At 41.6% G+C, this 22956-nt stretch overlaps 1 protein-coding gene across 2 annotated transcripts in view; it reads left to right on the forward strand.

The window, feature by feature from the left end:
* The window catches only part of MTMR8 (myotubularin related protein 8), a 79251-nt gene that overhangs the window by 25754 nt on the left and 30541 nt on the right, over positions 1–22956 (forward strand). For both annotated transcript variants that reach the window (XM_058197035.1, XM_058197036.1), the window contains 6 exons: positions 10521–10683; positions 14083–14240; positions 14768–14896; positions 19550–19684; positions 20422–20554; positions 21713–21822. In XM_058197035.1, coding sequence (XP_058053018.1) covers positions 10521–10683; positions 14083–14240; positions 14768–14896; positions 19550–19684; positions 20422–20554; positions 21713–21822 — 828 coding nt within the window. The remainder of the gene's footprint in view (positions 1–10520; positions 10684–14082; positions 14241–14767; positions 14897–19549; positions 19685–20421; positions 20555–21712; positions 21823–22956) is intronic.

A 22956-nucleotide genomic window follows, 5' to 3' on the forward strand; every position in this document is an offset into this window, starting at 1 on the left:
GCCTTGGAATTTCGCTTTCCTCACCGCCCAAATGCCAGAAGTGAGAGCGAATATACACCCGCTCTCCCTCCTCACTATCAGCCTCTTTTCCAGTCTATTTTCTTGCAAGTGGATATGAAGGGAAACTTTTTTTTTCAAAAACAATTTTTTCTCTCACCTCAGTGACACATGCTGTCTTCTTTTTCTTTCTTTCTTTCTTTCCATTGTGGCCACCCCAGCTTCTTAGTGGCTTCTATGGCCGCTTTCTCCGCTGCCCAATTTAAGGAGCTTCTTCCGACCAACCAAGGAGTTTGCGGTCTCCCTGTGCTGGTCAGTCCGCGCTCCTCTTGTTCGTCATCCCCACAGGATGACTTAGGTCACTTGAGACCGCAGACAGCGGAGATATCGATGGATCTTCAGGAGCCCCCAAAGAAGCCCGTCATATCACTGTGATGCTGGTCACGCCTCCAACAAAATGAAATTTAATGTGGAGAAAAGCAAGGTTTTACACCTAGGCAGGAAATACCAAAGATACATGTACAGATTAGGTGAAACCTGGCTCAAAAACAGTAACTGTGAGAGGGACCTTGAAGTCCTATGGACAATCACTTAAACATGAGGCAGCAGCCAAAAAAGCTAATGCAATTCTTGGTTGTATAAACAGAGACATAGAATCAAAATTTCATTATACGAAGTGCAATGACAATAAAGTAAACATAAAATCATGTGAAGTATTAGTACTGCTTTAAAAATCCTTAGTAAGACCATACCTGGAACACTACATCCAGTTTGGTCACCACATTACAAAAAAGATGTTGAGATTTTACAAAAAGTGCAAAGAGCAGCTAAGATAATTAAGGGCCTGGAGACAAAAACATGAAGAACAGTTGCAGTATTTGGGTATGGCCAGTCTAGAGAAGAGGACTAGGGGTGACATGGTAGTAGTATTCCAGTGCTTGAGGGGCTTCCACTAAATTATATTTTTAAATTTTTTTTAATATAATACATACCATGCATATTTTGTGGACAGTGTATTGACTGGGTCAAATCTTTTTTAAACAATGCTAACAGTAATAATACAAATAAATATGCATAGTCCTGATCTTCAAACTTCAACAGTACCATTCTCTCTTTATAATTCTTTATCATGTTTTCCATTAATTCATTTAGACATAAATAACATTTCTTTGCGCCATGTATTTGTTATCCACTACTAAGTTACTAAGTACTTAGCTACTAAGTTACTAGGCCTAGTGCAAAAGACGGCTTCCAGGCCTGACAATATTTTGAGAATTACACATTATTCCACCATAATTTCAATATCCCAAATGTCTAGGACTACTAATAAGGCCAAATATTTAATCAATCCCAGGCTTGGTTCGCCAGTTGCGTCCCTTCCTTGACCGGGATGCCTTATGCACGGTCACTCACGCTCTGGTTACGTCTAGGCTGGATTATTGCAATGCTCTCTACATGGGGCTGCCCTTGAGGTGTACCCGGAGGCTGCAGTTAGTCCAGAATGCGGCTGCGCGAGTAGTAACGGGAGCCGCTCGTGGCTCCCACGTGACATCGCTGCTCCGTAGCTTGCACTGGCTTCCTGTGGTCTTTCGGGTGCGCTTCAAGATTTTGGTAACTATCTTTAAAGCGCTCCATGGCTTAGGACCCGGGTACTTACGAGACCGCCTGCTGTTACCCTTTGCCTCCCACCGACCCGTACGCTCTCACAGAGAGGGTCTTCTCAGGGTGCCGTCCGCCAAACAGTGTCGGCTGGCGGCCCCCAGGAGTAGGGCCTTCTCTGTGGGGGCAGTGACGCTCTGGAACGAACTTCCCCCTGGCCTGCGTCAAGTGCCTGATCTTCGGACCTTCCGTCGTGAGCTCAAAACATATCTATTTATTAAAGCGGGACTGGCATAACTTGGGTTGAATTTTAAATTGGGTATTCTTAATATTTTTAAATTTTTAAATCTAAATTTTAATAATCAGCCTTTAAAATTTGCTCTTTTTAAATGTTGTTTTAAATGGTATATATTTTGTTTTTATTTTGGCTGTACACCGCCCTGAGTCCTTCGGGAGAAGGGCGGTATAAAAATTTAATAAAATAAAATAAAATAGATAAATAAATATATCTCAAAGTCCCTACAATTTCTAATCTTTAAACATTCAAGTTCACAATATATTTTAACACACTATATATCGGGGTGAAATCTAAAAATTTTCCCTACTGGTTCTGTGGGCATGGCTTAATTGGTGAGCATGGCTTGGTGGTCAGATGACTGGGTGGGCGTGGCCAATAACAATAAATAATAAAAATAATTAACAAAGTATAAAAAACAATAAGAGGTACCAAAAACCAACTTTCACACTTTACACACAACACAAGACAACACAACACAACTGACTCACACACAATGTAAAAGCAGCTGCACTTCACATTTCACACAACCATAAAAAGCTCAAAAACCAACTTTCACACTTTACACACACACAACTGACACACACACACACACACATACAAAATGCCACATACAGCTTTCTGAGATTTTGTGTGTTTGTGTAGTTAGAATGAAACACTACAGAAACACACCAATTCTCAGAAAGCTGCACAAATATTTTATTTTATTATTTTATTTTATTTTATTTTATTGTGGACTTCAAATCCCAGAGTTCCTCAGCCAGCAAAGCCAGCCAGTTGATCACCGAGGAAATAGATTAGCTAAGCGATTGATTCTGTCTGGCTGAAAGTGAAACTAGAGCTTTCGGCTGGAAAAAGAGCCATGCATTCATCAGTAATCAGGTAAGTGCCTTAGAATATCTACTCTTACTTATAGAAAACATGTTTTCTAGAAGTAAGAGTACAAGTAAGGTTTTGCTGATGAGGAACTCAGGTGAGATTGCCAGAGGAGACTTTAAATATTTTTTTTTAAAGTTTAAAATCTCTGCCGATCTCAGCTGAGAGGCGGGATCCTCAAAGGTTTTGTTTTTTTTTGCTTTTAAAGGCCTGTTTCAGCTGAAGGAAAACCGGATTTTAAAAGTAAAAAAAAAAACCTCTGCAGATGGTGTGGCTCAGCAGAGGCAGGGGGGCGGGGCCAGGGATTTTTGCTACCGGTCCTCCGAACCAGCAGCTGCCATCGCTACCGGATTGTGCGAGCCGGTCCGATCCAGGAGCATTTCACCCCTGAGATATATATATGTGTGTGTATGTGTGTGTGTGTATGTGTGTGTGTGTATATATATATATGTGTGTGTGTGTGTGTATGTATATGTGTATATATATGTATATATATATACACACACACACATGCACACACACACACACACACACACACAAAAGCGAAATACCACTCACACATCATCACAAAATCTCCAGAACTGTAAAGCCTACAAACTTGAAATTTGCCATGTATGTTCCTCTAGGCTTCTAGATGCTCACTAAGAAAGGATTTTTCAAAATGACCATCAAAGCATTAGTATTTTCTATATTATTATTAACACACTCTGATGCTAAGGAGTTCTACTCCCCCTCCCCATCTGAAAAGAAATCTGTTCCAAATGCAAAACACAAGCAGAGGAGAGGAGTTTCAGTTTCAGTTTTACTTTCACAAGCCTGAGGGAGAGAAGGGGATAGGATAGGGGAGGCTTCTGTGGGGCAAGCCTGAGGGAGAGAAGGGGAGAAGGCTGATCATAACTACTAATTAATTTTCAAGCTGTAAGTGTTGATTTATCAAGCCTGATCACATAGTGTCATAGTGGAGCACGGGTATTCAGCTAGTATTAATAATACAATTGAATTACCTAATCCTAAACTTCCAGCTACTAAACTTAGCTTATTTTTAATTATAATAGATTCTATTATCTGTTAATATGTATGCTACTATTTTCCTTATTGTTATTTTCTATTTTTTCTTTTTATTAATATATTCTATCATTATCCATCATCTCTTAACCTTTTTGGAGTTCCATCGTTTATTGATTTTTTAATCAGCATTTTATTTTTCTCTCTTGGAGTCTTATAACACCTTTTGATATTTTTATACCTACTGAACATTCCCTTTGGGTTGCCCTTTGTCTCTTTCTGCTGTATTATTTGAACACCCATCAATAAGACTTTCTTTTTTTTAAAGAGATTTTTCTCTTTTTTTTTCTCTAAACCTTTCATTTTTTTGAAGAGATTTTTTATTTTTTTCTCTGTTCTATTATAAGCTGTTAAGGAATTATCTAATTGATTCCTATTTATTAATCCTTTCTCTTCATTATCTTTATCTTCTTGCATCTTGTTTTTTTTATTATTTGAATTTATATCCCGCCGTTCTCCGAAGACTCAGGGCAGCTTACATTGTGTTAAGCAATAATCTTCATCCATTTGTATATTATATACAAAGTCAACTTTTTATTGCCCCCAACAATCTGGGTCCTCATTTTACCTACCTTATAAAGGATGGAAGGCTGAGTCGACCTTGGGCCTGGTGGGACTTGAACTTGCAGTAATTGCAAGCAGCTGTGTTAATAACAGACTGCTTAGTCTGTTGAGCCACCAGAGGCCCTTTGTTTTGATTTTTTCCTTCCACAGCTTCTTCTAATTTCTCATCTATTTCCTGAATATCATGTTCATCTTTTCCTCCCAATTCTTGAGTGGCTTCTACACTTATTTCTTTATCTTTAGACAAAGATAAAGAAATGTCTCCTTATTGTTCTTTATAGTTTCATGCATGTTTTTGAGCATCAAAATTATTTCTTCATTTGCCTCTATTATCCCCTGTAAATCCATTTTGTAACAATTTAATAAAAAATACTCAGTATAACCTCTTTGGTTCTAACATCTCAATATTTAAAAACTCCAACTTAATAAAATTCAATTAATCCCATAGTTGTACCTCCAAATCTCCTAAATTTATAATCTTTAAAATTCTTTAGTAAGTTACACCCTTGTGGTTTTCCAATTACATATCTTCCCAATTGTCAAAATTTTAAAGTCTTATTTAACTTTTCTTCCTTTTCTCTTTTCTTCTATCACCTTTCTTCTTTTGGCTTGTAGAATGTTCTGTCCAATAGCCTTAATAATCCAAATCCAAATTAATCCACTAGGTTCCTCCAATCTGTCAAATCCATAATCCAATAGCCAGTTTCAATAAAGTTTAGTTATTTGCAATTTAGTTCATCTTAGAAATCTTCAAGAGGAAAAAGAAACTCATTAGGTATTTTCAAAATATCCAAATCATCTTCTAAAATAGAGTCAAGGTCAGGCTACCTTCCAGGTGTTATTTACTTCCTTCTATTCTGTGTATTAGACTTTATGTGTGTTGTGCCTCACTTTCACTAAGAATATTGACGCTGTAGTGCTCCTCTTCTTCCAGTAGATGGCTTTCCTACTCTCAAGTCCAACATTAAACAGTATGTCAAAAACAGCTGATTATCCGATAAGTCCAGAGGGTTTAGAAATACAAATAAGCAAGACTGTTTCTTCCAAAAATCACATTTCAAATTGGTTAAGCTTTTTTCCAGACTTTCTGTATTTTAAAGCTTCCCCTGGGCACTTCTTTCATGTCTTAATTTTCAGTCTTTAATCTTCTCCATGTCTTGCTACTTCCTTAATGCTTGGAGATTATCTTTTAACATTCCTGTACTTAAATTAAATCTTTAGAGTAAGAGTTGGAAGTTATCTCACCCAATTTCAATGCTTTGTCCACGGACTGCTCCAGCACAAATCTTATGGTCCTGGTTGTCCCAGCTTGTGACTGCCAAAAATGGCCATCGTCCCTGCTGCCATTTGGGAGAGCTTGCTTCAGACCTAATGAGGAAATTGCAAGTTCCTCATGGTCCACGAAGCACCTCTCCTTTTTTTGCCACCCCTGCAAGGCGGCTTTGACCCCATAGGGTCTCCTGATAGTGGTTGTTGGCTGGATTTTGCAGGGCTCGGCAGAGCATGCTATTTTCCAAGCTGTTCTCACCATGATGTCAACCAGAAGTTTCGGGTCAACTTATTTTCCAAAGCAGCAGAAGGCAAGAAAAGAAACAATGGATGGAAACTAATCAAAGAGAGAAGCAACCTGGAAATAAGGAGAAACTTCCTAACAGTGAGGACAATTAACCAGTGGAACATTTTGCTTTCAGAGGTTGTGGGTGCTCCATCACTGGAGGTTTTTAAAAAGAGATTGGACAGCCTGCCTGAAATGGTATAAGGTCTGCTGCTTGAACAGGGGGTTAGACTAGAAGACCTCCAAGGTCCCTTCCAGCTCTATTCTGATTGATGGATTATGAGTTGCTTTCTTAAATTACATTTTTCCCTTATACTCAAATTTCTTTTATCTGACTGTTGTCTTAGTGGCAGCTCTTCTTCCTGCTCCTCGAGGTTAGTGCTATAGTTACCATATTTTTCAGTGTATAAGACGCACTGGAGTATAAGACACACCTTAATTTGGGGGGGGGACAAGAAAAAAAGAATTCTGCCTCTGCCTACCAGCATCAGGATCAGCGGCGTCCTCACTTTCATTCGGATTTTGATAACGGGAGCGGCCTGGGGAAGTGCGGAGGTCAGGACTTGCTTGGCGAAGCAGGCACTGTGCAGGGGACAAAAGGCAAGGTGCTGCCACCCAAAAACACTGTTGCCGTGATCTCTGCCGCCTGGAGATCTCTGCTGCCTCCCCAGTTCCAAAAATGAGGTGTGCAGGGGCAAAGAAAGAGCATCGCGTTTTCGGGCAGTTCCAGGTAGCAGAGATAGCGGCAAAAGTTTTCAGGTAGCAGTGCCTTGCCTTACACCTCCTGCGCAGCGCCCAGCAACCCCAATTGCATTGGGGAGGAAAACGCAATGCATGGAGGCAACGCTTTTTTTCCTCCCCAATTGCCTGAAGCAATTCGCAAAGCCAACTTTTCTTTTTCCCCGCTTTCCTTGCCTGGATCCTCCAGTTCGACTTGGTCTTCCATGAGGAGAGACTGAGAAAATGGGGCTCACCATTCTTCATGACAAATTTGACAGAAACAACTTTAATTTCTACTGAGCAAGGCTCGACGATCGCGGGAGAGTGATCTGGGAGGTTACCAGTCTACAGGTAATCCTGCCTACTGGCCTGAGATCGGCCGAAGTCCCTGCCAGTCCCGTGTTCCGCGGAGGGGACTTTGCCTTCCTTGGGCAGCCCCTGGCAATTCTGCAACCGCAGAGAGGGACCCGGTCCCTGCCTGGTTTGTCCAGGCACACTGACAGCGGCAAGCGTGTCTGGCGCCCCAAGAGCCACGGCAGGAGTGCTCATGATGAGCCAGGCTGCCTGATTTATGTGTTGTTTTGGCATCAACATAACCGTGGTAGGAGCGCTTTTTGCAAGCCAGGCTGCCCGAATCCTTCTGAAGAAACACTCAGCTCTAGGACAGCCAACAGGCCTCCCCTCCAGCTCGTTGAGCATGGGTGCACGTAGCGCAGTTACAGCCACAGCAGGAACACTTGCTTTGAGCCAGTCTGCCTCAGCTGTCATCGACAGCCTACGACGCTACTCAAAGGCAATGCTTTGGGCAATCGGGGAGGAAAAAGAACATTGCCTCTCTGCATGGTGTTTTCCAGCGTTTTTTCCCCTCAATTCTCCGAAGCAATTTGCAAAGCCGCGTGCCTTCCTCCTCCTTTTCTGCAAATTGCTTTGCAATCTGATTGCCCAAAGCGTTGCCTCCCTGCATGGCGGTTGCAGAATTGCCAGGGGCTGCCTGAGGAAGGCAAAGTCCTCTCCGGGATTGGCAGGGACCTCCTCATGGAAGACGAGTCGAATTGGAGGATCCAGGCAAGGAAGGCGTGGGAAAAAAATTAACTCTGTCTCCGAGCAAAGTTGGCTTTGCGAATTGCTTCGGGCAATCGGGGAGGAAAAAGAGCGTTGCCTCCATGCATCACGTTTTCCTCCCCGATGCAATTCGCACAGCTGCGTGTCCTCAAGGAAAACACAGCAGCGGGGATTTTAGGGTGACAACCTCCAAAAGGTGGGGGGTGGGGGGTGAGCGGGGCTACATTCGGCATATAAGACACACCTAGATTTTCACCCTCTTTTGGAGGGTAAAAAGGTGCGTCTTATAAATTGAAAAATACAGTATGCTGTTGGTTTGAACTCTGAGCTTGGCGATTTGGTTGCAAACATTTCATCCCTATTTGAGGAGACATCTTCAGTGTGCTTTGGATTGTGCTTGTCTGGGGGAGCACCGGTCTTTAAATACCTTCTCTGCAGACAAAGGTCTCCCAGTGATGAGGGGTGTTGAGCGTCGGATACCTGAAGTTGGTTGAAATGTCTTTGAATATTAATAGATCAGGTTGGTAGTTATGTTGTTGGATGAATTCCCTAAGGGATTCATATTAAATTCTTCAGCTTTCAATTTCCAAACATTAGTGCTCTAAAGTTGTGACATGCCTTGGGGATTGTAAATATATTTTGGTTAATTTAATATTTATTTATTTTATTATTTAAATTTATATACCGCCCTATCTCCCTAAGGACTCAGGGCGGTTTACAGGCAATTAAAAGCAAACATATAAATACAATTTAAAATAACACATAAAAAACTTATTAAATAGCCAAATTATTAAAACAATATAAATACTAAAAACCCCATTAAAACCAATAAATTTAAAAAACTAACCCAGCCCCGCGCAAATAAATAGGTGTGTTTTGAGCTCGCGACGAAAGGTTCGGAGGTCCGGAAGTTGACGAAGTCCTGGAGGGAGTTCGTTCCAGAGGGTGGGAGCCCCCACAGAGAAGGCCCTTCCCCTGGGCGTCGCCAGACGGCACTGCCTAGCCGACGGCACCCTGAGGAGTCCCTCTCTGTGAGAGCGCACGGGTCGGTGAGAGGTATTCGGTAGCAGCAGGCGGTCCCGTAAGTATATACGGGATATAATCTAGAGGTGCTTGGTAAGTAACAACATAAATATCACAACTTTTTAGCATTTTGTTTGTTTCATACATAGCCATAAGCAGACCAATTCCAACTACCCTTGAATTCTGTTGACCCTTAACTAATTCCAAGCAGGTGCTGACCATTCCTTGAGAATATTGCATGAGTAGCAATAAATCAGTTTAATTGGACTTTCACAGGTGGACCTGACCTTCTGTGCCTGATAATGAGAGTGCAAGTGAAGCCCTGTCTGTTTATTGTGTGTAATGCATATTTTAAAAAAAAACAGATGGAGCTTTGATTGTTACCCTGAGGGTCACATCTTGCCTTTTGTCACCATAGTTTGCATGCGCTCCTGTTCCTATCAGTTAACTGAGATCAGAGCCTACATTTTTAAGGGTTGATTTGATGAGTTTAGCGCACTGCCAAAGTAGCCTTGACAAGCTGGCCTAAAGATGCAATAGGCACAGAGGTCATTGTTCAAATAGGGCCGGTTTAGCTCTGCCTGGTAAGGCCTGTTATTAAGAACACAGCAGCCTGCAATTACTGCAGGTTCGAGCCCGGCCCAAGGTTGACTCAGCCTTCCATCCTTTATAAGGTAGGTAAAATGAGGACCCAGATTGTTGGGGGGGCAATAAGTTGACTTTGTAAATATATACAAATAGAATGAGACTATTGCCCTATACATTGTAAGCCGCCCTGAGTCTTCGGAGAAGGGCGGGGTATAAATGTAAACAAACAAACAAAAAAAAAAAAATATTCATTTTCATCCCTGCATGAACCCTGCTGTGCTGAGGTCATTTAGTGAAAAAGAAAATATAAAAGTAGCCAAAACAAGGTCTCCTCCCCACCACCTGAGCAGTATCTGAACTTTCCTCTTAACTTGGCCACAAGTTCTCCATTCTTAGCCTCCTACCTCCGAGAAAATCAACTTCTCTCCCACAACAGTAAAGCCTGCAGAAGCCTCATTCCATTATCTTAGATGGCGTTCCTGCTTAAAAACAGAGCCATTTTAACATACAGTGCCGAGTCTGTGAGATTTGGCAGCTTTGGCAGTGAGAAGTCACCTAGGAGAAGTCAAATTGGCAGCCACTTTCACGCCCACTTGCCATTCTCCATCAGATACATCGTTTCAGAGTCCCAAAATACAAGTTAGTGCTGCCTCTTCAGTGTTCAGGCCCTGCAAGCCATTTTTTTCACAGATGGATATGGGTACAGGTACTCCTCGACTTACAACCATTCATTTAGTGACTGTTCAAAGTTACAGTGGCACTGAAAGAAATGACTTATGACCGTTTTCCACAGTTATGACTGTTGCAGCGTCCCCACGGACACATGATCAAAATTCGGATGCTTGGCAACTGGCTCATATTTTTGATGGTTGCAGGGTCTTGTGATCCCCTTTTGCGACCTGAGAAGCAAAGGAAATGTGGGAGACAGATTCACTGAACAACCATGTTATTACCCTAACAACTGCAGTGGTTTATTTAACTGTGGTAAACAAGGTTGTAAAAGGGGGCAAAATTCACTGAATGCCCACCTTGCATAGCAACAGAAATTTTGGGCTCAATTGTCATAAGTTGAGGACCGCCTGTATTGATTTTTGCTATTTTAGCCACAGGAAGGTTCATAGTTGACCCCCCACACACACACACATTACCATTGTTCACTTTTCTTCTTTTCTCCAGGTCCTCCACCACCACATAGCTACCGTGGAGAAGTTACCACTGAATGCGTCTGGCTGCCAGCTGCAAATTCATTGCAAGAATTTCCGCGTAGCTCGCTTTCTGATGATGCAAGAACGAGATTGCCATGAAGTCTATACCTCTTTGCTGAAGCTCTCACAACCAGGTGCGTGTAGTGCACAGTCTGTTTGCTTCCTGTCCCAGGGCTGCTGTGTGGTAGCAGCCTGTTCTCCCTGACTTTTAAGTGCCTCTTTCCCTGGGGAGGAGAGGCACTACTGAAAGAGGAATAGCTCAGTTGCTTTGGGGTTTCATCCTGGGAAGATGTTAGCAAGATTCAAGCATTCTTTGTGTTGGATGCTGGGACACTGAAGTGCTAGGGAGGAAAATTAGGCACAAGAGAAAAAGGCCTTTTAATTAATATTTTATTTTATTATTAAACGTTGTGGTTAAGGTGCTGGCCTAGAAACCAGTAGACTGAGTTCTAGTCCCAAATTAGGCATGAAAGCTAGCTGGGTCATTTGGGCCAATCACCAAGAGATTGTGAGTTCTAATCTTGTTTTAGGCATGAGAGCCGGTTCGGTGACTTAGGAGACAGTGAGTTCTAGTCCCGTCATAGATATGAAAGCCAGCTGGGTGACCTTGGACCAGTCACTCTGTCTCTCAGCCCAACCCACCTCATAGGGTTGGTTGTCGTGGGGAAAACAAGAGGAGGAAAGAGTAGATGTGTTTGCTGCCATGAATTAATTATAAAGTAATAAAGATGAGATAAAAATCTAATAAATATCACAATGTGAAGCTGTGCAGATAGTATTCGATAAGATGCTACTTCTCTGGGCCTGGGATAAAAGATCGGCATTGGGCATGGGTAGAGAGTTTATAATCTGCAAAGTGAGCAAAGTTATTTCAACTTTGATGGCTGTTCCATGGGTTGGATTTTAATGCTGTCATAATATTTTCCATGAATAACAGTCCAATAAATGTTGGGTTTAAGCTGCCCATTAGATTTTAAATCAAGTCTTATAATTGATCTCTGGAGTCTTGCTTATGCGCCCTGAGAACCATCTCTGCCCATACTTGGAGGTTTCCATATAGCAAGGGTGTCAAACTCATGTCGTCACAGCGGCAGCCATGGGTGTGGCCAGCATGTGACACATCTGGCCCCTGGGCCAGGAGTCTGACAGCCCTGCCATATAATATTTTAAATCCTTGAAAACTGCATTTCCAAAACTCTTAACGCTGCTTAATAGGAGAAAAAGGAAACCCCTTGATTCCAGAACGAAAACCAGTAAATCTTGCTCTTCATTTTGCATCATTGTCCCCTGTGACTAAAAATGTTTCCTGTGGCCCTTAGCTACCAAAAGCTGCCCCTCTATGCCTCGTGCATCCTTTTTTTGGGAGAAGAAATTACAGTTTTCTTACCTGTCTTAGCAAAGTGTAACCTTTTCTTTTGTCTAGCTTGCCTTCCCTCAGTGCTCTTCTGATTCAGTTTCTCCAAAAAACTCCACTGTATCTTTTGTCAGCCAAACACCTAAATCCCTCATTATTTGTTAGCAGTTGATTGACAATTGAGGATTACCTGATGGGTACATGGTCTCCTTCATCCAATTCTTTCTTCCTTAAGAGCTTGCTGCTGGGAGAATTGGCAAGGATGAATTATTGATTGCAGTTTTCAGAAGGGACCAGAGAGCTTGCCCATCAGAATCCCAAACCTATCATAAGGTTTGATTGCAATCCAGAAGCTATAAAGCCTTGTGTGCTTCCTGTGTCTTGTTCAGTTTTCTAGTCTATCAACTAGAAGAGTTTTTTTAAAGTATCTATTCAGAAAGGATTGAGTGTCTCAAAGTCCAATCTAATTGCAAACTAGGTTGTATTAACAGAAGGCCAGAATCAAGATCATGTGAACTATTAGTACTGCTTTATAAAGACCACCCTTAGAATACTGCATCCAGTTTTGGTCACCATGTTATAGAAAAGATCTAGAGATTCTGGAAAAAGTGCAGAAAAGAGCAACAAAGATTAGGGACTGGAGGCTAAAACCAGGGGTGAAATCTAAAAATTTTCCCTATGGGTTCTGTGGGCGTGGCTTAATTGGTGGGTGTGGCTTGGTGATCAGGTGACTGGGTGGGCATGGCCAATAACAATAAAAAATAAAAATAATAAACAAAGTACACAATATAGTAAGAGGTACCAAAAACCAACTTTCACACTTTACACACACACGTACAACACAACACAATACAACTGACTCACACACAATGTAAAAACAGCTGCACTTCACCCAAAATGGCCCCTGCAACAAGCAGGAACCTCACACAGCCACAAAAAGCTCAAAAATCAACGTTCACAGTTTACACACATACACACACACACAACACAACACAACACAACTGACTCACACACACGAAAAGCCACATCCAGCTTTGTGAGATTTTGTGTGTTTGTGTAGTTAGAGTGAAACACTACAGAAACACACCAAATCTCAGAAAGCTGCACAAATATTTTATTTTATTATTTTATTTTATTTATATTTTTAGATAAAGGCAGTTAAATTTAAAACATCCTTAACTTTAAATTGCTATGTCTAAAAAAAAATAAAACTCCTAAAAAAATCTTAGTTAACTATTTTTTTAAAGCTTCCCCCCCCCTCCAGTTATTTACCCAATTGAAGGCAGGCAGATTGAGTTGATCACCAGTGAGATGGATTGCAGGCAGGCAGATTGAGTTGCTAGCTGATGCAATTGATTGCAGCAGCCGAAGCAAAGCAAGGCAGCGAGCGAGCCTGAAAGAAGCAGCAAGCTGCCAATAGGCAAGTGGGGACCGGGCGATTGGGTGGGCATGGGCAAGGGGGGCCCAGGAATTTTTGCTACCGGTTCTCCAAACTACCTGATCCGGTCCGAACTGGGAGCATTTCACCTCTGGCTAAAACTAATGAAAAACAGTTGCAGGAATTGGGTATTTTTAGTCTAGTGAAATGAAGGACTGGGGTGATAGGATAGCAGTTTAAGGAGCTGCCATAAAGAAAAGGGGGTCGGCCGATTTTCCAAAGCACCAGGAGGCAAGATAAGAAACAATGGATGGAAACTAATTAAAGAGAGAAGCAGCCTAGAACGAAGGAGAAATCGGAAAGACTTGCTTTTTGGGTGCTTCACCACTGGAAGAAGAAGAGACTGGACAGCCACTTTTCTGGAATGGGCAGGGGTTGGACTAGAAGACCTTCAAGGTTCCTTCCAACTCTGTTATTCTGTTAGTGGTAAGCAACAATATCTTTAAACAACTGTGCATATTGGTAGACATTTTTATTGAAAAAAACTAATAACAAAATGGCTGTTTGTAGTTATATTTGCAATAGCTGAAAGTGTTTTAGTGAATTATCTTGGGATTTAGTAACTTCTAGGTTTATTTTTAAATCTGCAGGAAATGTTAGATGCAAATCCAATAAAGTAGAATAGAAATTAAAGGAAGAACTTATTTGTAATATCATTTTATGCAGGGGCAATTGTTAAGATTTGGTCTCAAGTGCCCAAATGGTAAATTTTTGCCTTTGAAAATTGCTTTTGTGCTTTAGTGAAACCTGAAGAACTTTACGCCTTCTCTTACAACCCCAAAATGCCTGAAGGCAGCCGAGAAACAGGCTGGAAGTCAATAGATGTCAAAGCAGATTATCTGCGGATGGGCATTGACAACAGCTCTTGGGAAATCAGCAATGTCAACAAGGATTACGAGGTGAGCTTGCATCGGTTTTGGGTCTGCTATCTAGGCCAGGAGATTCTACAGGTAGTCCTTGACTTAAGGGCCACAGTTGAGAACAGAACTTCTGTTGCTAAGAGATGTGGTCATTAAGTGAATCACACCCAATTTTACAATTTTTAAAGTGAATTGTGCGGTCATTAAACAAGTACATCTGCTCCCCCCCTTGACTGCTTCTCAGAAGCCCACTGAGAAAGTTGCAAATGGCATTCAGAAGACTCTGTGATGCTTCAACCAGCCATTGTAATTACATTTTGGTTGCCAAACACCCAAATTGCCATCACGGGACTGTGGGGATGCTACAATGGTTGTAAGTGCAACAGTTCTGAGACATGTTTTCAGCACCTTTGTAACTCTGAATGGTTGCTAAACAAATGGTCATAAGTCAAGGACTACCTATAATGCACCTCTGCTAAAACTGTGAGTCTGTAAGAAATGATTTTGCAAGTGAATAGACCATCAGTAAATAACTAAAGATAGTTCCATCTGTTTCTTTGTCCTAGGTTTGCAGCACCTATTCTCGGGAACTAGTCGTGCCTAAAATGGCTACTAGGGCAATGATCTTGGGAAGCGCGAAGTTTCGAAGCCGAGGTCGGATACCTGTGCTTTCCTACTTCTACAAAGAGAATAACGTTAGTCATGCAGCATTTTGTTTTCTGTGGGTTTGCTCATTTTTTTCCAGCTTACAACCAGTGAAAGTCATATTGTTTAACAGGACAGGATAAGATAAATTTTATTGTCACTTTTTCTGTGAACACACTTGCACACATTAAAAAATGAAATTCTGATGCCTGCTGTCAAAAGTATACATACACACACACATTACACCCATACACATAAACATACAGTACATTCACATACTTATACAAATGCTATATAGACACACACATACACATATACATAATAATCACAGACCATTTAGAATACATAGCAGAAAGAAGAGTCTTGGGAGTTAACAAGATTGATATTATAGGTATAAATGTATTGCAGAATCTAGTTGTTCTGCTTCCAATACCATGTCCTCGATAGAAGGAAGTCAACTTCCAATAATCTTTTCTGCTGTCCTCACCACTCTCTGCACAGCCTTCCTGTCCGAAACAGTAATATCTCCAAACCACACAGCAATAAAATACCATAGGATGCTTTCAATTGTCCCTCTATAGAAAGTGGTACCTTTTGAAAACTGTACTTTGTGAGGTACTGTATTTGAGGAGAATAAGGTAATAGGTAACATTGCGAGGTAATCCAGACAGAAAGCACACCGGGGGGTGGGGGGTGGGTGTTTTATCTCTGCCTTTATTGTAAGGTCACATTAACAGAATCTTCAAGTCTAAAAGTTCATCTCTCCCCCCTCACCTTTACAGTCTTAGAAACTAGGGCGGGTCCCTTCTGAATCATTTACCATGCCCACATTCCTTCTGCGAGCCGAACTGCCACTTATCTAACTGTTGCCTAGTCTGCAGCTCTTCTTCCTGTCTCGCAGGACCATTTTCACATACCATTAAGGAGTAGAGAGAATCATGGCTTTGAACAGTCTCCTAGATAGAAATGATCTGGGTTGGTGGTAAGTTGGAGCTACTATCAGAAGGACCGTTTTTGCACAGTTCTTGCTAGCTAGAATTTCTTCTCTTTGTAGGGGAAGGGTTGCATTTTTATAATATAATTTACATTTGTAACTTTAAATGACAACATTTTGCAATATTTGAGGAATTTTTCCCAGACATGGCTTTACTGAAGTTTTGTGGTGGTGGTTGTGCCTAATGGCTGCATATTACCCGTTTTTGCAATTTTGTGGAGACTAAAAATGAAACTTAAAAAGAGTCTTAATGATGAAACTGATATCAAAATTCAAGGTCCTAAAATCTGGGATTTCAGGTAGATTGCAAACATTGGGAAGTTGGAAATGAAATGAAATGAAATGGTGCAATAGCTGTTATACGACGACAACAGACGAATCGAATTGAGATGAAAATCACAGGAAGGTGACTGCAGAAATATCTATTATCTAATAGATCTCTGCCCTGCATTGCTATGGCTCTGAGTTTGAAGAGATGCTTGAAATGTCCAGGAGTTTAAATGCAGTGTCTATGACTCAAATCCAGTTTCTTGTAGTGGTTAAAGCATTAGGCTAGAAACTGGACGCCATGAGTTCTAGTGCTGCCTTAGGCATAAAACCAGACGGATGAGCCTGCTGAACCAGTCACTCTCTCAACCCTGGGAAAGTACCAGTGGCAAACCTCTGGTGGCTCAGACTGCTAAGACAGTCTGTTATTAACAGCAGCTGCTTGCAATTATTGCAGGTTCAAATCCCACCAGGCCCAAGGTCGACTCAGCCTTCCATCCTTTATAAGGTAGGTAAAATGAGGACCCAGATTGTTGGGGGCAATAAGTTGACTTTGTATATAATATACAAATGGATGAAGACTATTGCTTGACATAGTGTAAGCCGCCCTGAGTCTTCGGAGAAGGGCGGGATATAAATGCAAATTAAAAAAAAAAAACCACTTCCAAAAAACATTGCAAGAAGATTGCAGGGGACTACTCCATGCAATTTGAACATGAACACACACACAAACACACAAAGGGGGCCTCATTAAAGCAGCTATATCACTTTCTCCATTATAAAAGCAGCTGCAACAAGGTAAAACAGACATGTTCCAAAGTGCCTTTTTTGAATCAAACATGAAGCATTGCAGAGCTTGGATTCAAGGCACCTGCATGTTTTAAAAACACTATCAGCACTTGGAAGATACCATGTTAGGCTGTGTATCTTTTAATGCACGCAAGTGTTTGGAATCCAGCTAAGTTCAATGTTCTTTATGGTCACTAGATTTTGGAGAGGTCAGTTGATTGCTAAAATTTCTGCTGACTGCAGCAACTCCCTTCATTGGATCTTAGGGGAATATGTGCCATCAAGTTCAATTTTGTGAAGATCTAGATGGCAACTTTCCATTCAGAGCAACCTAAAAGGCATATTGTGCTTTTTCAATCCTCAAAATGAGTTACATAGGGCAGCCTTCAACTAATTACATCTCATCTCTGCTAATCTCAGCTTTTTGAACCCAAGGGAAATAGCTTAGAGCAGATAATTTCTTTTATTACTTGGCTGATTGAGGAACTGATTCTTAGTGTAGAATAAACTGCTGAGCTGCTGAGTTGCCAGCTTCATTGTTCCTGTAGTGCTCTCACCTCAAGGCTGGGCAAAATGACTTTGCGATGGATTTAAATTTCCGGGAGAAATTTCCCTTTAGCATTGTTTAGATCACTTGCATTCCTTTCTCAGCATTTCCCCCATATTGATGGCAAATAAATAGAAGGTGATGAAGCAGAAAAAGAAAGAGAAAACAAAATGATCACGTCTTCTTGGAAAAGAGATGACTTGTATTAGGGGTGAAATGCTACCGGTTAGGTCCAGTTCATCTGAATCGGTAGTAAAAAATGCTTTTAAAAGGTAAAAAAAGGCTCCGACTATCACAGCTGTGGTGTGCGATCATTGGAACCTTTTTTTTACAGGGTGGGGGATCTGTTTTTGCTCCCTCTGCTGGGGTGTAGGCCAAAAATGCGGGGTCCATTTTTGAAAGAAAGGGAGGGAGGGAGGGAGGGAGGGAGGGAGGAAAAAGAGAGAGAGAGAGAGAGAGAAGAAAAAAGGAAGGAAGGAAGGGTGGAAAAAAGAAAGAAAGAAAGAAAAAAAGGGAGGGAGGCAGGACTACAAACCTGGCACTAGATGCAGCTTCAGAGGATAATCCAGGGCTGGAAGGGACCTGAAGGTCATCTAGTCCAACCCTGCTTCAGCAGGACATTGTTAGTGAGTTTCTGTATTTTGATCCCCTAGTCACATGGTTACATAGCCACACCCACACATGACCTCACCAAGCCACGCCCACCTCACCCACAGAACAGGTAGGAAAGAAATTTAGATTTCACCACTGACTTATATGTAGAATTTTATTTGAAGCCTCCCATGATTGGAGAGTTGGATTGGGAGAAACTGGAATATGCATTTATTCACATGAAACAAACAGGAAAGCAACTGAAAACAAGGGTTCATGAACATCAACTAGCAGTTAAACTGCACGACCAAAAATCCCTGATATCAAACCGCACTGATAATAAACAACACCAGTTTGATTGGAAAGGAACAAAAATAATTGACCATGTCAGCACCTCCACACACGTGAATTTATCGAAGCCTGGTATTCTATCAAAGAAGCAATTAACAAGCATTTTGATCTAGATCAGGGGTGTCAAACTGGTGCCCCATGGGCTGGATGTGTCTTGTGCAGGCCATTCCCACCCCAGTTCCATGAACGGGAAAAATGTCACAAAACATCACGTGACGGCAACGTGACGTCACAAGTTTGACACCCATGATCTAGATCCGGCATATGAACATGTAAGCAACCAGACCATTCAAACAATCAATCAACAAGAGAACCAATCAGCTGCTCAGAATTTAAATATAGCTCTAAACAAACAACCAATCAAACGACCAACTGACCAAACTGGCAAACAAGACATTTATAAGCTAGGGAGAAAAGGACCAGAAAATCTTGCTGATGATGTTACCTAGTCTGGTAACGAAATGTTCAGAAACTAAATTGAAACACACTTGGAGAGCAAACCACTGCCAAAATCTAAAACCCGAGCTACAAGTATTTTCTGTTATTTCAAACATACAGGTAATCCTTGTCTTATGATCACAATTGGGACAAGAATTTCCATTACTAAGCAAGGCTGTTCTTTACCCAATTTTACAATCTTTTTTGCCATGGTTAAGTGAATCACTGCAGCTGTTAAGTGAATCACACCGTCCTTAAGCAAATCTGTCTTCCCCCATTGACATGGCTTGTCGGACGCCAGCTGAGAAAGTTACAGATGGTGATCACGTGACCCTGGGATGCTGCAGTCATCATAAATACACATTGGTTGCCAAGCAGCCAAGTTTTGATCACATGACCATTGGGATGCCGCAACAGTTGTAAGAGTGAAAAATGGCCATGTCACTTTTTTTACTGCCGTTGTAACTTTGAGCGCTCACTAAATAAATGGTTGTAAATCAAGGACTGCCTGTAATTCAATCCAAGGAGTATTAAAACTATATAACCTCTCTTTCCAAATTGCATTATTTTATCCCAAACATATTTCTGATATTCATGCATATCAATGTCAACACCTCTCAGTAGTCTTGCAATAGTTGCATCCAAATTGAAAAGGAAGAATAGGTACAACATTGCTCAGTTCTGAATGTCTCACCTATTATACTCTACACATCCTTTGTATTTCAGGCCACCATCTGCAGATGCAGCCAGCCTTTGTCTGGATTTAGTACTCGCTGCCTGGAAGATGAACAGCTGCTGCAAGTGATTAGGGAAGCCAAGGCAGGGAGTCGCTTCATGTACGTGGTGGACACAAGGCCAAAGGTATTTCTTCCATGGAACCTTGGAAGTTGGTTTAATTTACATCAGGAGTGTCTACCCTTGGCAACTTTAAGACCTGTGGACTTCAACTCCTAGAATTTCTCAAATGTTAGGGGGCTGGAGGCTAAAGTCTATGGTGAATGCTTGTGGGAACTAGGTATGTCTACTCTAATGGCAAAAAATAATGGATGGAAGATCATTAAAGAGAAAAGCAACCTAGCATTAAGGAGAAATTTCCTGACAGTCAGAACAATTAATCAGTGGAATGACTTGCCTTCAGAAGTTCTGAGTGCTCCACCACTGGAGGTTTTCAAAAGGAGATTGGATAGCTGTTTGTCTGGAATGGTATAGGGCAGGGGTGTCCAAACTTGGTCCCTTTAAGACTTTTGGACTTCAACTCCCAGAGTCCCTCAGCCAGCAAAGCTGGCTGAGGAACTCTGGGAGTTGAAGTCCAAAAGTCTTAAAGGGACCAAGTTTGGACACCCCTGGTATAGGGTCTTCTGTTCAAGTAGGAGTTGAGGAGTAGAGGACCTCAAAAGTGACTCCTTCCCTCTTATTTATAGCAGGTGCTCTGTTTGAATTTAGTTTGATTACCATCTGTGGCATAGAATGGTAAATTTTGTTTCATTTGTATGCATTTTTTATCCTTAGTTGACAGAATAACTAGGGAAGCCAGCTCTATTGGGTACAATTGGAGCAGCAAATATGCCCAGTAATAAATACATGTTAAATTTTTCTAGTTGAACGCCATGGCTAACCGAGCTGCTGGAAAGGGCTATGAGAATGTGGATAATTACGAATGCATCCGTTTTAAATTCATCGGCATTGAAAACATCCATGTGATGAGGAGCAGCCTGCAGAAACTCCTGGAAGGTAGGATGTGCTTTGCAGTTACCTGCTTACACAGACCCGGATGGAACTTCTGAATGAAAGACATTAGCAGACTCTGACTGAGCCGAGGGGCTTGTTCAGTTTACCTGACTTCTTAGCAGGCATTGTGCTTTGCAGTAATAAACTATCCAGGAGGAAGATATTATTTTTATTGGGAATGTAAATACAGCACAGTGTATATTGATTGAATCACTTTGTTGTAACAGTGATGCAGTATGCATTATAAATAAATCCTGGTTTGTTACTTAAGTTGTAATAGATGTAGTCTTCAACTTGCAACCACAATTAAGCCCCAAATTTCTGTTGCTAAGTGCGACATTTAAGTGAGTTTTGCCCCATTTTCTGATTTGTTTTGCAAGTTCAGCAAATCACTGCTGTTATTAAGTGAATCAGGTCGTTAAGCAAATCTGGCTTTCCCCAGTGACTTTGCTTGTTGGAAGTTGGCTGGGAAGCATACAAATGGTAATCATATCAGCTCAGGACCCTGCAGCTATCGTATATATGTGCCAGTTGCCATGTTTTGATCACGTGACCATATGGATCCTGCAACAGTCATAAGTGGAAAAACCAGTCATAAGTCACTTTTTTCAGTGCCTTTATAAATTTGAATGTTCACTAAATGAATGGTTGTAAGTTAAGGACTGCCTGTACTGTTAGTGAGAGATCACCAAGTGGAATCTTAATGTGGATGCAGACCTCTGGAAGGCCCATTGTTGTTACCTCAGCTGTCTCTTTACTGAAACTGTGGTTCCTCTCAAACGCCGAGGATTGAAGTTCCTGAAAGCTAACTTTTATTAGAGGTGTCATATTGGCACATCTGGGAAAACACGAATCTGAGAGCTTCTGGGTTTTCCACACCGAAAAGGAAGTTTAAGACCTTGCCCCTCTCTCACATGTCCACCACACATCCAATCAGGTGCCGTTCGGAACAGAGAATACCTCCTCATTCTTCTCAACACAGCTGCAGAACACCTTGGCCTTGGCTTTCTATAAAGAATTTTATTTTGACTGCATATCTTCTTCCCTCTATGCAATCCCCCCTCCCAATTTCCCACAGTAAAATTTGTGACAAGCCTAAAGCCTGAAGGCACAAAGGTAGAAAAATGGCTTCCAGGTCTGACATCCTCTTCTTTTTTTTAGTGTGTGAAGCAAAGTCTCCTTCGATGAGCGACTTCCTTACAGGACTTGAAAATTCAGGCTGGTTGCGACACATTAAAGCTGTGTTGGATGCTGGAGTCTTCCTGGCCAAGGTAAAGCAACTCTGAATTTGCAACATTTTGTAAAATTCCTGGAAAAGTTGCATGTTCACCAGTGTGCAGTCTTTCTTGTTTGGGGGGGAGTTAAAGCTGGAGCTTTGAAGAAAACCTGGAAAAAGAGTGGTCAGCCGTTTCAAATTTCTCCAGGTTTATATACAGAGATGGCTTTGGCTGCACACAGGAGGCAAAGTATTCATCATCATCATCAGGGTCCATTTGAAATACCTTTTGGGTTAGGAGATGTTAGGAGGACTGCAACGTCCCTGGAGGCAAGATATGTGAGAAAAAAAGAATCTGGATTTTTCTATTTTTGGGATGTTAAAATCTGGTGGCTAAATAGTATGATGAACAGTTGAGGGAACTAGATATGTCTCTAGCCTATGGAAGAGTAGAATTAGAAAGGGCATGATAACTGTCTTTCAGTTGTTGAGAAGCTGTCATTAAGAAGAGGGGATTGACTTAGTCTTCAAATAAGTCAATTTGGATAGGACAAGAGGGAATGGGTGGAAGTTAAAGAACAATTAATCAATGCAACAGCTTGCTTCCTGAGTTGTGGGTGCTCCTTCACTAGAGGTTTTCAAGAAAAAATTAGACATTCATTTGTCCAGGATGGTATAAGGACTCCTGCTTGAGCATTAAAAGAAGACTAGAAGACCTCTAATAAGGGACGCAGTGGCTCAGTGACTAAGATGCTGAGCTTGTCGATCGAAAGGTCGGCAGTTCAGTGGTTCGAATCCCTAGTGCCGCGTAACAGGGTGAGCTCTCGTTACTTGTCCCAGTTTCTGCCAACCTAGAAGTTCGAAAGCATGTAAAAAATGCAAGTAGAAAAATAGGGACCACCTTTGGTGGGACACAGCATTCCGTGCACCTTTGGCGTTTAGTCATGCCGGCCACATGACTATGGAGACGTCTTCAGAAGCGCCCCCTAGAGTTGGGAACAACTAGCATATATGTGCAAGGGGAACCTTTACCTTTTAGAAGACCTCCAAGCAGTGGTGAAATCTGAACTGGTTTACTACCAGTTGGCTGGCTGCGCATGCGTGTCTCAGGTTCCGAATCAGGACGGGAAAGGAAACATCAGACAACAGGGTGGAGGTTGTAATGTTTTACCTTCCGCGCTACTGTCAC

Source organism: Ahaetulla prasina, chromosome 11 (genome assembly GCF_028640845.1).
Source record: "Ahaetulla prasina isolate Xishuangbanna chromosome 11, ASM2864084v1, whole genome shotgun sequence".
NCBI lineage: Eukaryota > Metazoa > Chordata > Lepidosauria > Squamata > Colubridae > Ahaetulla > Ahaetulla prasina.